The 15,650-nt window shown below is 36.8% G+C and overlaps 1 protein-coding gene across 1 annotated transcript in view; it reads left to right on the top strand.

Annotated features, from left to right (window-relative positions):
• Nucleotides 1–15,650, top strand: part of LOC150100948 (glutamate receptor ionotropic, kainate 2-like) — a 369,413-nt gene that overhangs the window by 85,329 nt on the left and 268,434 nt on the right. The window contains exon 3 of the mRNA XM_090401147.1: nucleotides 11,349–11,600. Within this exon, the coding sequence (XP_090257273.1) occupies nucleotides 11,349–11,600 (252 nt within the window). The remainder of the gene's footprint in view (nucleotides 1–11,348; nucleotides 11,601–15,650) is intronic.

Below are 15,650 nucleotides of genomic sequence, written 5' to 3'. Positions count from 1 at the left end.
GTCTACCATCACTCCTAGATCTCTCATCTCCTCTACTTTTGTTAAAGTTTCCCCACCAAGTGTATACTTTGCATCCCATCTTTTCTCACCAAATCTCAAAACCTTACACTTGGCAACATTGAACTGATAGTTCCACTTACCTGCCCATTCATACAATCTATTCAAGTCCTCTTTTAAGGCATTAACATCAGCTTGACTGTGCATTGCTCTCCCCAGTTTTGCATCATCTACAAACAGCTGGATATCACTAGTTAAACCCAACACAATATCATTAACATACAAATTATATGTATGTTAATAACATACGAATAACAATGGCCCCATAACAGACTTCTGTGGCATACTGCTGGTGATCTTTCCCTTTCAGAAAACTGCACCTCTACATACAACTCTCTGATATCTATCCGACAGCCAGTCGCCAATCCAACACAGAAGTCTGTTATCCAATCCAATCTGTTTTAATTTATTTAAGAGCTTGTCATGTGGTAGTCTATTAAAAGGCTTTGCAAAATCCAATGCTTTGCAAAGGTGGCAAATATCCAAAGGTATTTGTCACCTTGTTATAGTACATAAGTACGTTAGTGAAATATGATCTCCTCTTAACAAACCCATGTTGATAACCAAAGAGAATACTGCTGTTATTAACCCATTTCTGTATCCTACATCTCACCAATTTCTCCAGTACCTTCAAGGCAACTCCAGATATACACAACGGCTTATAATTTGAAGCTACAGTCTTATCACCACCTTTATGCAGTGGAACAATTTTACCCTCCTTCCACTCCTTTGGAACCTCTGCTGTTGCAAAACTCTTATTAAACAATCGTGCAAATGCTACTGCCAGTTTCCTGGAACATTCCCTTAAGATGCTTGGTGATATGTAATCAAATCCTATCGCCTTATTAACATCAATGTTATTTATTTCCTTAAATACCTCCTACTCACTCACAATTAAGCCTTCCTCTCCTATGTCCTCTACACTTAAGTTCCTCATGATTCCACCGAGATCAGGATGAAACACACTTATAAATTGATCACTGAATACCACATGCAATGTCTGCAGCAGTTATCATTCTACCACTTTCATCCCTTAACTTCATCTTTCCATGATCATTCTTCTTTTTACTTGCCAAATATCTAAAAAAACTCTCTAGGGTTTTTCTTAGCCTGATTTGCCCGTTTCTGCTCATACTCTACTTTTGTTTTCGTTACTAACTTGAATCACTCTCCTAGCTTGTTCTTTATATTTTTCATAACTGATTACCATTATTCATCTTTTACTTCCTCCAAAGTACTTTCTTTTTCCAGATTTCATGCTTAAGCCCCACATTCATCCATTTAACACCTACCTTATTCAGCCTTTTGGCCTTTGTGATACATTTGTATATTTATGCTGTTATGTATTTCTTTGTAAGTTCCCATGCATCATTTTTTTCCTTATCGCTCAACTCCACGTTCCATGTTATAGCTCGAAGAAGTTGTCTCCTAAGCTTGTCATAATCACCAGCCTTATAATTCCACATATATCCTTTCCTCTCAAAGTCTGCATATGACTGGCCACAACACAGGTAATTACTTCATGATCACTTTCACTAACTGGAGGAAAATATGAAACCCCCTAACAACATCCTCTGATAAATAATGAGATCTAGAACTCTTGATCCTCGCGTACCTTTCTTTATGTGCTGCCTGAGATGGTTATCTCTCAAGAACTCACGAAATTCATTTTCCTTATTCCCAAATGCTATCTCTTCATTCCAATCTATACCACCATAATTAAAATCACCCATAATAATTTCTCTTCCTGTGTTCACTGATCCAAGTTGTTTATACATTTCCTCATCACCACCTTCCACATTCCCAGGCCTATAGCAACATCCAACTGAATATGTCTTCCTCTCAACCTCCATGTTACACCACAGTGCCTCATAACCATTGCCACTATTTCCCCCTTTCAACCCTTTCATGTCCACCTTATGTGACTTAATTTCCCCACTATCATTAGCAACACTCCTCCTCCCTTTCTGTCCTTTCCATCCTCACGAAAAATATTGTACCCTTCCATTTCTATTCCCGTTACGATGTCATTTTCATTCAACCATGTTTCACTTATTCCAATGATTTGGGGGCAAATAAACTCAATCACTGAAATCATTTCATCCCTTTTATTTCTGATACTTCTGGCATTTGTAAAACAAACACAACAGTTCATTTTTAGTTCTATAACCAGTCCTATCCAAACCATATGTTGGTTGTGATTTCCCCACTACATCTGCCAAATCACCCTTATCACTGCTTACTACATATACCTGCCTAGTCCCCACTTGTTCACCTACATTTCAATATACTCCATCTTCATACACATTCACTGCCACTTTCAACATTCACTCTCTCTCTCTCTATGTCATGTCTCCCTGTCCACCAGAGCTCCCCCTCGTTTCCCTGTTCCTCTTGTATTCCCATTCCTTCTTCCTCCCTCACACTACTACTGTTTCCACTGCCAAGCACTTCTGTCTCTTTAGTACCACTCTCCTGATTTTTCTCTTCATCTCTTCATTCTGATCTCTGGCATGCATCACACACACACACACACACACACACACTATACTCTCATCCAGCAACACTTTCTCCAGCACACTCACTCCAAAACTATTTAAATGCAACCCATCATGCCTAATTTCATGTATAATTTCATTCTTCCCTCAAACACATTCCATACATTCACAAACTCCCCTCCCTTCTCCTCACACAGCTCTGCTTGCATACCATTCATGATTTTGGCTCTGCGTTGTAACTCATCATCATCATCATACCTGGGTAACACACTAACAACCTTTCCTACTACACTGTTATCTTTCACTCTTCTCAATAGTGTCCTGATATTCGTCTTTACATCCTCCTTCTTATGTCTAGTTAGATCATTTGTCTCTCCTATCACAACTAACTCTCTTGCTCCTTTCTTCCTCATGTCCAACGCCTTAATTATCGTACTCCTTCTTCCACCCGGATAGCAGACCTTATGGACTCTGTCAGTAAGTAGCCCTCTAATTATGGAGTCTCCACATACTGCTATCCTGAAATAACTTGTCATTTCTTTTACTCTTTTTTCTTTCATTCTGTTTTCTTGCATACTTTCATTAGTTTCCACTAGACGCTTAACATCACTCAACATATTCTTCATTTCATTTTTCATTTCCAATAACTGTTTCATTAAATCTTGCATTTCGACAATTTATAATATAGAACAGTACTATGGAGAGCATAAAACTAGGGAGGTGTACAAAATGATTAGAACCATTAATAGAAGGTTGCAACCAAACCAGAAGATGAAAAAAGCAAAGTACTGATGATTAAAGACAAATTGTACAGCGATGGACAAGATATTGTAGTGAGTTATATGAAGAAAAACTAGATTTACATAGTGTTGGGAAACTGACTAGGAAATTGAAGCAGATATCATCACCAATTAATGAGTATGATATGGACATTTTAAGAGGAGAGGTAGAAAAAGCAATAGGACGGCTAAAACACAACAAGATTCCTAGTGACGATAACATCACTGGAGAAATTATTAAATATGATGGCGAAAGTATGGTTACACAAATGCACCGACTATGTAATATGGTATGGAACGAAGAGAAAATGCCAAAGTAGTGGGTGAAATCAATATTAATAACATTATACTAGAAAGGAAATAAGCTAGAATGTAAAAATTATACAACAATAGCCTTGAACAACTCACCTTGGTAAAGTGATGATGATGATATTGACAGAAAGATTGAGAACACAATTGGAAGCATACCTTGCAGACGAGCAAGCAGGATTTAGGAAAGATAGAACTACAATTCAACAGATTTTGACAATGGGTTAATAGCAGAGAAAACTAGGAGAAAAAACAAAAACATATATATACTTGCTTTTTTGATTTTCAGAAGGCATTTGACAGTATCAACAAGAAAGTGACATTATCAGTGCTAGAATCCTATGGAATTAATAGAAAATTAATAGCTATAAACTATGTTTATCAGAATGTAGTTGCAACAGTTGGAATAGGTGATGATTTCGGGAAATGGTTTAGAACAAGCAGAGGTACTAGACGGGGGGGGGGGGGGACCCAATATCACCAAGCATTTTCATTGCACATTTAGAAGAGCAATGGATAAAATGAAGATGCAAAAGAAACATCAGTGCATGGGATGAGAATTAACAATTTGAGATTTGCAGATGACATTGTTATTACTAAAGAAGACGAAAGAGAACTACAAAAAAACACTGAAACTGTTAAATGAAGAAGGAAAGAGATTTGGACTTGTTATGAACTTGGAAAAAAACAAAGACAATGGTATTTGGCGAGAAGAACATGAAACAAAAGATACAAGTGGATGGAACTGGTAGAGAAAATGTAGAACAATTCAGATATTTGGGAAGTAAAATGACGTATGATTTGGACTGTAAAAAAGAAATAAAGATCAGGATTGCAAAAGGGAGAACTAATTTGACCACAGATAACATCTGGAAAAGTAAAGTGATCAGCTTGCAAACAAAACTAAGAGTGCTGGAAACAGGCATCTTTAGCTGCATACTGTATGGATCTGGAACGTGGGTAATAAATAAGCAATCAAGAAAAATAATTTTGGCATTTTAAAGAACTTGTTATAGGAAGATTCTAAGAATAAGATGAGTGCAGAAAATCACAAATGAATAGATTTATCAGAAGATACAACCAAAAGAGAATCATGCAGAAGATTATAAAATGGAAGCTGCAATTATTTGGACATATTTGTAGAATGAGTGAGGACCGGAAGAAAAAGACTTTTATGGTTGGTGTTATGGATGGTGTAAGCAGAAGATGTAGACTATACAGAGAATGGATATACAACATAAAGGACTGGTGTGGAATGGGTGTACAGAAACTGCAACACCGTGCACCAGACAAAGAAAGGTGGAAGAAGATAGTGAAGGAGGACACCAATGGGCAGTGAGCCCATGGTTCGTGATGATGATGAAAGCAAAAAGACGTGGAATGCTAATACTTCCTATTGCTATATGTAGCCTGAATAACTGGTAATATATATTTGGACTGCATTTAAAAGTACCATCGCATGCCTAATCCTTATTTTTTCAAGATCATCTAATCCAGCTTGTGTACCAAATACTATAATTCTCTCTTCATCATTTTCACCACTATCGTGTAATAAAAACTGCTCACAATTTTTTAGAAATTTGTACTCATCTGGAATTATGTATCCACTTCTTTCAGTTGGGATAGGGGGTGCTTGGCCTTTCTTTTGCCTCCATCTAATATTATGACACAAATTTGCTAAAGACGACATCAGAGATGAAGGGAAGCACACAAGCAGACTGTCAGTTAGAAAGCTTAATTTTAAAGAAATTACCTTTCTCTAACTAGTTGGTTGACAAGGTCACCAGATTGTTAGTTTAAATTTTTACGCCGAAAACATCTTACGCTGAAAATGTTTATGGTGAATTTTCTGGCCACACAGCAATCTACTTGCTTGTTGGACAAGAGAGATGCATGCACAATAGGATATTTATATTTTGTAAAAGGTCTTTGATGACATGCTGGTAATTAAATCTGAATTGGATAATATATTAATGTACTGGATTGGAGATTGGCAAGTTATGTACTAGGGTGGGGAATTAATATCCTGGAAAAGGAAAGTCACTAGAGATGTGAACCATTACAAGAAGGGCTGATCAAGATTACCTGAGGGCTCAATCAGAACAGACCAATAGCAAGCCAGAACTCTGTCATGTCCATATGTCTCTCAAGGTTGCTGCAGCCATAGTAGAAAACATTTCCAACTGAACTGTGTTAAGAAGACTCAACTCGAGTAAACTCTATGCAAGAAAGCCAGTGATTTGTATTTTGTATCCCATTGATCACAAATCACTGCACCGCTTGTTAAAACTTTTCTATGAACATGTGATTTGGAGTCTGGACAAATGGGTCCAGTTCTGTTGTCTGTTGAGTCCTGTTTTATTCCACAAATGAATTTTAGATGTTTCATTTGGGGAGAGAGAGAGCAAGGAATATGCTAATATTCTGACCACATTTTTTTGATAGGGATACAGTAACTATACAGAAGTACCAAGAAGAGATCCTTGAACCTTATGAGGGATGTTGTTTGGGTGCAGTTAGCCCAGATTTTCTTTTCATGCATGACAATGCCACTGCCCATAGAGTTCAAGTTGTGGAGAATTATCTTGAGACTGAAAATATTCAATGGCTGCTGTGGCCAGCCCAAACATCAGACTTAAATTGGATCCAGTATGTGTGGGATGCCCTTTAGTGTCATACTACACATCAGCAACTGCTGCTTTGATCACTTGGTGAGCTCAATTCTGCCCAGGAGGAAGCCTGTTCAAGTCTATTTAGGACAGTTTAGACATTACAGGGAATGGGAATCACATGTCATACTGATGTTATGTAATCGTATTTTTGAGCATACTGTGTTTGTTGACTTCTGTAATGTGATCTTTTTTGGTAATTCTTATACACCATTATGTAATATCCCTTATATCTCTCTCTCTGACATTCCTTGCTGTCTTCTCATTTCATTGTTTTTCAATTGTACACTCATGCAAACTGCATGAGTTATGCCTCATTTTCTAAGTGTTTTGTTAATTTTGTTCATCCATCTATTCATTGGACATCAACAGATGGCATATAGTCACTCCCAGTAGCGTACTCAGGATTTAGTCTGGTGGGGGGACAATTTGAGAATACACACTATGCATCAGATACGACCTATGACTGAGCATCTGTAAGGATTGCTGAATTTTAATTAGGAAAAGATTTTTGGAAACTTTTCTAGTGTTTTTTTCCTTTTTTCTTGGAGGGGGCCAAGGGGCCTTGGGCCCCCTCTTTGTGCACCACTGATCACTCCATTCCCTGGTGATGTACCACAGCAGTCCTTGCCACGTGATCATGTTGTACGCTCTTCTGAAATTCAACTCTCTGAAGATCAGCCACTTCAGAGAGTGACTGATCACACACACACACCAATCCATCTCGTTGAGGGGCCACTCCTTCCTCTTTTTTCCAGGAACTTTGCTGTCTACTACCGTTTTGAGAAGTCCTCCTTCCATCCTTTCAATGCATCCAAAGTATTTCAGCTTTCTTCTGTCAGTATCTTTAAAAAGCCTTTCCTTTAGTGTTACACTGCACATCCACAGTGATCAGCATTCATTTTAGACAAATTATGGACTCTACAACCGTGTTATAAATAACTATTTTAATTTCCCAACGTTTTGACCTTCATATTAAGGTCATCATCTGGAGTATACACACATATATATACAGAGACAAGCTGAATTACATTTCACACAGTATGCTAAAGAGACAATGATTTGATCCAATCAAATTATTGACTCTTTAGCATACTGATCCAATCAAATCATTGACTCGTTAGCATACTGTGGGAAATGTAATTCAGCTTGTCTCTGTATATATATATATATATATGTGTGTGTATACTCCAGATGATGACCCTAATATGAAGGTCAAAACGTCGTGAAATTAAAATAGTTATTTATAGCATGGTTGTAGAGTCCATAATTTGTCTAAAATGAATCTTTAAGAAGCCTTAAAGTTTGCTGATCCTTTACAGCACCCATTCATTTGACCATCTTTTAATATATGATATCCTCAACAGAAGGCTGTTGATATTCTCAACAACCTTCAGTAACACCACATCTCAAAACCAGCTCTCCTTTTCCTATCAGAATTCTAGAGGTTCCAAGTCTCACATTCATAAGGTGCTGTTGGAAAAACAGTTGCATCCAGAATCCTAAATTTTGTTCCTGTGGAGTATATATATATATATATACAGAGTATACACATATATATCCATCCTTCCAGATTATAGACAGTTTTCTAACTGTTGTTTTAGCCATACCTGATCTTTTTCTGATGTCTTCAACAGCAATTCTTGATATTAATAATGGATTCCAGGTACTCGAACTTGCTTATTTCCTTAATTCTTTCTCTGTTAAGGAACACTTGTTTCTCAGGAGTTTCTCTGTCTATATTTCATTTGAGAACCATAATCTTTATCTTACTAGGTTTGAGATTTCTGATTTACCTCAGATCAATCTATCACCTATCCTGATTCTGATTAAGCTCATCCAATACTAAATGCAAGATATCTTCAGCATAAATACTAAACTGAGGAGAAAGTACTAACCTTGTGTAACTCCTGAAAACAGTTAATCCAACACCTGTTCTTACTGTGGCTACTTACTCATGAATGCTGAACACAGTTAAATGCTTAGGAGTAGTCTACAAAACACATTAACAAAGGGAGTTCTAAATTCTTTATACTTTTCAGTGATTTGTCTAAGGCAAAGGATCTGATATCTGGTATCCTTGCTTTCCTAAAATTTCCTTTTCCTGCTTCTTCCTCTGGCATCTCTGACTCAGCTTGGGCATCAATCCTATTTAGAATGAGTTTTAATAAAATTATTATGACATGCTTAGTAGTGCATGGAATATGGTTAAGAGTCATCTAGAGGGAGCAGTATTAATTTGTATACCTAAGGTAAGGAGGGTTAATTGGGTAAGAGTTAGTTGGATGAGTAATATCATTAAGCACGAGCTGCATAAGAAGAAAATGCTGTGGACGGCACATAAAGAGCAAGGTGACCAACAAACTCATGAACAGTACAAGGCTCACGCAAGAAAGGTGACCAGCATGGCAAGGAAGGTTAAATCAGATCATGAGAAGAATCTAGCCATGCAGACCAAAGGAAATCCCAAAGAGAGTTCTTTCATTATGTGGCATATAAGAGGAAGAATGACTATGGAAGATTAGCCTTAATGAGTGATAATAGTCATGAGGAGACAGAAGTTGATAAAATAGTTGAGTTGTTGAGTGACCACTTTGCAAGCATATATCTTCCTGGTGAGGTTACTGATTTAACCTACGTGACAGACACTAATGCGTCTGAACCTCCAATTCATCCACAGAGGTGGATGAATTGGAGGTTCTTAGAATATTGCAGAATCTCAGTGTAAATATAGCTGTGGGATTAGACTGGATATATCAGCTAGTTTTGCAATAATGCAAGGGAACTGGCAATGCCCTTGACTAAGCTGTTTAATTTAAGTCTCAGCTCTGATAGAGTTCCAAGGGAGTGGAAAGAGGGAAAAATTATTCCTTTGCATAAGGGAGGTTCTATGACTACAGTAGCAAATTATAGACTAATCAGTATCTCAGGCATGCGGTAAAAGTACTAGAAAATTGGTAAAAAAGAGAATTCAAGAATGGATAGATAAGAATATGATACTGTATGAGGATCAACATGGCTTTGTAAAGGGTCGGTCATGCCTTAATAATTTACTAACTATTTATAATAGAGTAACAACTGAATTGGAAAAAGGAAGTAGCTACACAATGATTTTGCTGGATTTTGCAAAGGCATTTTTCAGATTACCATATGGAACTCTGTTATGCAAATTAGAACAAATTGGGATGGTTATGACACTGGTTAAGTGGATAACAGGGTGGCTGCTGGGCTGATATCAAAAAGCAGCATATGGAGAGGTAGAATCGAGGCGAAAACAGGTGACTAGTAGTGTGCTGCATGGTTCAGTGCTAGGACCATTGCTGTTTTATTTGTAGATAAGTGATATAGGAAATAACCTGAAAGGAAATATTCAGTTGTTTGCTGATGTAGATTAATTAGTTATTCAGATTAATAAATTAAATTAATTAGATTAATAAATTAAGTAGATTAATAGTTAATCAAGGCAATGTGGAGAGCTTGCAGGATGATTTCAATTGGCTGTCAGTATGGGAAAAAGTTAATGGTTATCAGTTTAATGTCGAGAAATGTAAAGTTATGCATTTTGGGATAAATAGATTACAAGCCATGTATCTCATTGATGGCACTGCACTCCAAGAAATAGATGAAGCTAGAGATTTAGGATGGTAGTAGACAGAATTAATGTTTAGAGGATATATTGCTAAGGTAGTCCATAAGATTATTTGGCTATTGAAAAAAACATATTAACAAGTTGAGATAAGGAAGTTGTCATTCCTCTTTATAAGGCCTTTATACACCCACATCTGGATTACTGTACTCAGGTCTTGTCACCTGGGTTTCTTGGGGATGAGGAAGCGGTGGAAAGGATTCAGTGTTGAGTGGCCTGCGGAATGTTTCATATGAGGCTAAATTGAAGGTGTGTGGATTTCAGAAGTTGGTTGATAGGACTAAAAGAGGGGATATGATAGAAACATTTAAGTTGCTTAAATGGTTTTATAGGATAGATGCAGGGGAAGAAATGTTTCAGTACTTGGCTAGAGGAACCAGAACAAGGGGTCATCCCTGGAAGAATAGATGTGTGGTTAGTAGGGGTGTGAGGACTAAATTTTTTGCTTGGAGAGTGGTGAATGAGTAGAAGCCAGAGTCAGTTATGAGTGCTTTTTCTGTTAATGGGTTCAAGGATAGGTATGATAGATTGTGTGCATAGATTGGGTCTTCCTCGATGAGTCTTTGGACTCCATGGAGGTGCCCATATAATAATAATAATAATAAAATCTTGCTTGCATGAGAGATTAAACTAATAGTTCTACAGTATTTGCAATCTTTCATATTTCCCTTCTTGTGCAATGGTATGAAAACCCACTGCTTCCAGTCTCTAGGCCATAATTCTGTCTTCCATATCCTCACAACCAATCTATGAAATACTTTTATCCCTCCATCCACTGTGGCTGGAGATGGAATCTCCAGTGCAATGTGCAAAAATGCAATGTGCAGATGGAATCCCAGCAGAATTAATTAATTTTCCTTAATTAATTCTGCTGGGATTCCATCTGCACTTAGGGCTTTATTGTTGTTGAGCTGTTTAATTGCCCTTTCAACCTTATGCTTAAGTTGAGGGTTTCCAAATTGAAATTTTTCTTTTGAGAGGGCTTCTCCAAGTTTTCCTTACCTTCTCTGCTGTATAGTTCCTCACAGTACTCTTTCCATCTGTTTTAGATTTCCAGTTCTTCTGTTAGCACTGCTCCATTCATGTCTTTGATGACATTCAATTCGGGCTTAAACTTATGCATTAGGTTACAAACTAGATGAGACATCCTTTTATAATCGTGCTTCTTCATCTGGTACTCTGTCTCTTCACATTTATTAACATAAAATTTTTTCCTTGTCCTGACTGATGTTTTTTTTTTTTTATTTCTCTGTGTTAATTTTGTCAAACAGTGTGTAATAATCTCCATACTTGTTATAAATACAATATAATATTTTTTATAATATTTTTTGTTAATGCATTGCATTTGTTTATTACTGATTTGATTTTCTTTTTTTTTTTCATTTTCTAGTATGTTCCTTGCTGCAGACAGGGATTGCTGGAATATTTGGTCCTCAGTCTGATCTAACTAGCATGAATGTACAGTCAGTTTGTGATGCTTTAGAAATACCCCATATAGAAATGCGATGGGATATTCATTCACAGAGAGATGACTTATCACTTAATTTATACCCGCCTCCCTCAATCCTTTCTCACTCTTACGTTGAACTTGTGTCATTGTGGGAATGGAAGGATTTCTACCTGGTATATGAAGAACATGAAGGTAAATATTGAAACAGCAGTTCTTCATGCTTTATATCTGTTTTGAAAAAAAAAAAAAATTTAAATTTATCAGAATTTTGAGATTTTGTCCAAAATAATAAAAAAAGAGTCATGTTTTATATTTACCTTTAATTAATCTGTTCATATATTTACAGTTTCTATTTTGGTGTGTTTATATTGTGTATATCAGGCAAATAGAAAATTTATGCCCTGAATTTTAAAACTTTTTATTTTAAAGTACTCATAGACTTTTAATGATAATAATAGTAATTTAGATGGTAGATCAATTTAATCACTCAATGTGGGACTAGCATCATACTTATTAGAAGCCTAGTTGGCTTGAAAAAGTTCCATGTTTAGTCTCGAGAGCAGGGTTTCTGGATTATCTAACACTTACTATACTCATGGTACTGATATCAGATGAGTTTATAGCATTCTATGAGTGGAGTTTAAAAAAAAAGTTTGTCTGCTTGGTTGAGGGGATAGCATCATCACTTCTCTCCAGCCAACAAACTTTGGATAGTGGAAACTAGTTTAAGTCCTATCCTACTAAAATTAATAAATAAAATATTTAAAACAGGACAGATACCAAGTATGCTAAAGACTGCCATAATCACAACCATATACAAACATGGAAAAAGAAATTTAATCAGCAATTACAGACCCATAGCAACATTACCAATTATCAATCAAATTACAGAGTGGATCATACTGAAGAAACTCACAGCATACACAGAGACCTTTCATATTATCCCCAAAACACAATACGGTTTTCAGAAAAATAAGGGAACAACATCTCTCTCTTGGAAGACTTTAGAGACGTAATTAATACCGCCTTAGACAAAAACAAAATTGCTATGGTAGTCTTTATTGATCTAACTAAAGCATTCGATACACTCACACATCAAACCTTGTTAGATAAGCTGAGGCATGTTGGAATAGACAGGCCTCTTCACAAGTGGTTTACAAACTACCTTCAAAATAGAAAGCATATCACACGTATTGGGTCAAACCAAAGCAGAGAGCTACCAGTAACCTGTGGAGTACCACAGGGAGCTGTACTCTCCCCAATTCTATTCAACATTTACATGCACGATATTAATCAGCTACCACTCAAAGGTAAGATATTCCAATACGCAGACGATACAGCAATAATATCCATCCATAATAATGCAAGCATAGCTCAAACAAATATGCAATATGACATAAATCTGATCAGACTGGCTCACGAAAAACTCCATACACCTGAACTCAGAAAAGACAAAATTAATGATATTCAGAAATCCACTGACTCGACCAGTTGATAACAAATATATAACCATCCAACATTCACTTTCGAACATAAAAAATACACAGAACAGCAAAACCACTACAGCCGCTCAGGTTGAAACAATACAATACCTTGGAATTTACTTCGATGCAGATATGAACTGGAATAGCCACATAAACCATCTACACAACAAACTTCTAACAATAAGTGGCAAACTCTACAGATTAAAAGACATAGTTTCCATACACCTAAAAACACTAATATATAAAGCACTATGCCAAAATATACTAAGATACGCTATAACAACGTATGCTTTTGTGCACCCTACAAATTAAATAGATTAATGTCGCTACAGTACAAAATGATAAAACTGATCTTTTGCAAACAAGGAGAAATTAACGACCTTATATACATTGCAATGTCAGAACACAAAATACTGACAGCAATACATTTATGTCACTATGCAGCTTTGCTAAAACATTATTTTGATGCCAACTACAGGACAGTCAGAAATACATACCATATAACAAGACCTCAGACAACTAATTATATCACATATAAATACAATAATCACTACGGAAAGGCCACGCAAAACTTCTACATCCCAGACATGATAAACAAATTACCTTTTTGAATACAGAAACCTTACAAACTACAATAGCCTGAAAAGAGCTCTAAGGACATACTATGAACAAGAAACACGCACCCAAAATACCATATAAACTTAATGAAACACAATATATTCATTCAGGCTTCCAGTTCAGCGACGCATCAATACATTCCAAGTTATTGTGTGTGTGTGTGCGTGCGAATTTCTCACTCATAGATTTCACTTCCCAACACAGCAAAAAAAAAACAATAAATAATAACCAACTGGTGTCATCCTCAGATAAGCTTACATATAAGCTTCGAGGATGAAAGCAGAGAAATTAGTTCTCATCCAAGATATATCACATGTAAACCAGTGTATGTAATGTATGTATTATATGTTAACTAATGTAAGTATCATATGTAAACAGATATAAGTAATGTATCATATGTAATCAAATGTATGTAATAACTGTAACGAAAGTATGCAATATAGAGTGATTATATCCATTGATATTGTATATATAGAGTGTAAAATTGCAAAGAAACATCTGTAATAATCAACATGATGAATATTAAAAATATATATATATTATTCAGGCCTCCATGAAGTCAACAGACTCATCGTGGGAGGTCCTTCTTAGGAAACACAAAGTCTGTCATACCACTCCTTAAACTTATTGACCATTCTTGCTCTCACCATTCACCCAGGCAATGCATTTCACGGTTCAACCACCCTCCATGCTAAGAAACCACTCCTCAAATTTTTGCGAACAGCTTCCTTTCGTAACTTCCAGGGATGATCCCTTGTCATTGCTCCTTCACGCTGTTCCACCAAGCAAAAGAACTCCCCAGTGTCCACCCTATAACTGCCTTTCAGAAGTCTAGATCATATCACTCTTCTTCTATCCAGCAAACTCTGCAGTCCACATTCCCTCAGCTAATCATCATAATTGACATTGTACAGTCTTGAAACCATCTATGTTATCCACCTCTGTACTCTTTCCACAGTTAATTTATCCCCTTCAAATCCTGGGGACCAAATTTGAGAACAATAAACTAAGTGTGGTCTGACCAGGGTTTACACAATGGAATGATAACTCTTTTATATCTGTAGGGCAGCAACCCTCTGGGTTACCTTCACCATCTTCGCAATATGTCCCCTAAATTTCAGGTTTCCATCAATCATCAATCCCAGATCTCTTGTCTTCACTACTTCCTCTAGTATAGCTCCTCCAATAGAGTATGCAGCATCCCATCGATGTGTCCCAAACCTCAAGACCTTACATTTTGCTGCATTAAACCAAAACTCCCATTCATTTACCCATCTGTCTAGTTTATTCAAATCCTCTTGCAGGGCTGCCACATCTGCACTATTATTGATAACGCTTCCCAGCTTCGCATCATCATGCAAACAACTGAATATCCCCCTTGCAATCCATTGACAATGTCATTGATATAAAGGTTGAACAATACAGGTCTCACTACTGAGCCCCACTTGTAACCTTCTACTTCCTTGATATTGCCCCACCATACACAACTCTGTCATACCTATCAGACAGCCAATCCTGAATCCATTTGGCAAATCCAACATTTAAACGCATGTGTGCTGTAACTTAAATATCAGCTTATCATGTGGCACCCTGTCATACGCCTTTGCAAAATCCCAAAAAATGGCAGTATATGCTTATCCCTCATCAACTGCTCTTGTCACTTTATTATAAAAGGCAATCATATTACTAAAGCAAGAGCGCCCCTTAACAAATCCATGTTGATTCTCACAGATAACATTACCCTCATCTGCCCAATGTTGTATATAGTTCCCCACTCATTTCTCCAAGACCTTAACAACTAGTGATGACACACAAACTGGCCTATAAATAGACACTTCCAGTCTGCTACCGCCCTTATGCAACGGCACTATCTTACCTTCCTTCCAATCCTTGGGTACCTTTCCTGCTGTCAGACTTTTATCAAAGAGCCAGGTCAACGGAGTTGTCAGTTCTTTAGCACATTCTCTAAAAACCCGTGTCGAAATACCATCCAGTCCCACAACTTTACTGGTATCCAGATTACTCAGTATTTGGATTTGGAACACACTCTCCTCTTGCACATCTAAACCCTGAACCTGCTCTATCGCTCTAGTATTAAAACCTTCTTGTCCAGGATGAAATACTCCAATAAAGTGCCTAT

Source organism: Typopeltis vanoorti, chromosome 12 (genome assembly GCF_054136105.1).
Source record: "Typopeltis vanoorti isolate ZY-2024b chromosome 12, IOZ_Tvanoo_1.0, whole genome shotgun sequence".
Classification (NCBI taxonomy): domain Eukaryota; kingdom Metazoa; phylum Arthropoda; class Arachnida; order Uropygi; family Thelyphonidae; genus Typopeltis; species Typopeltis vanoorti.
Note: the sequence above shows the minus strand (reverse complement) of the source record. Positions and strands in the feature narration are given on the sequence as shown.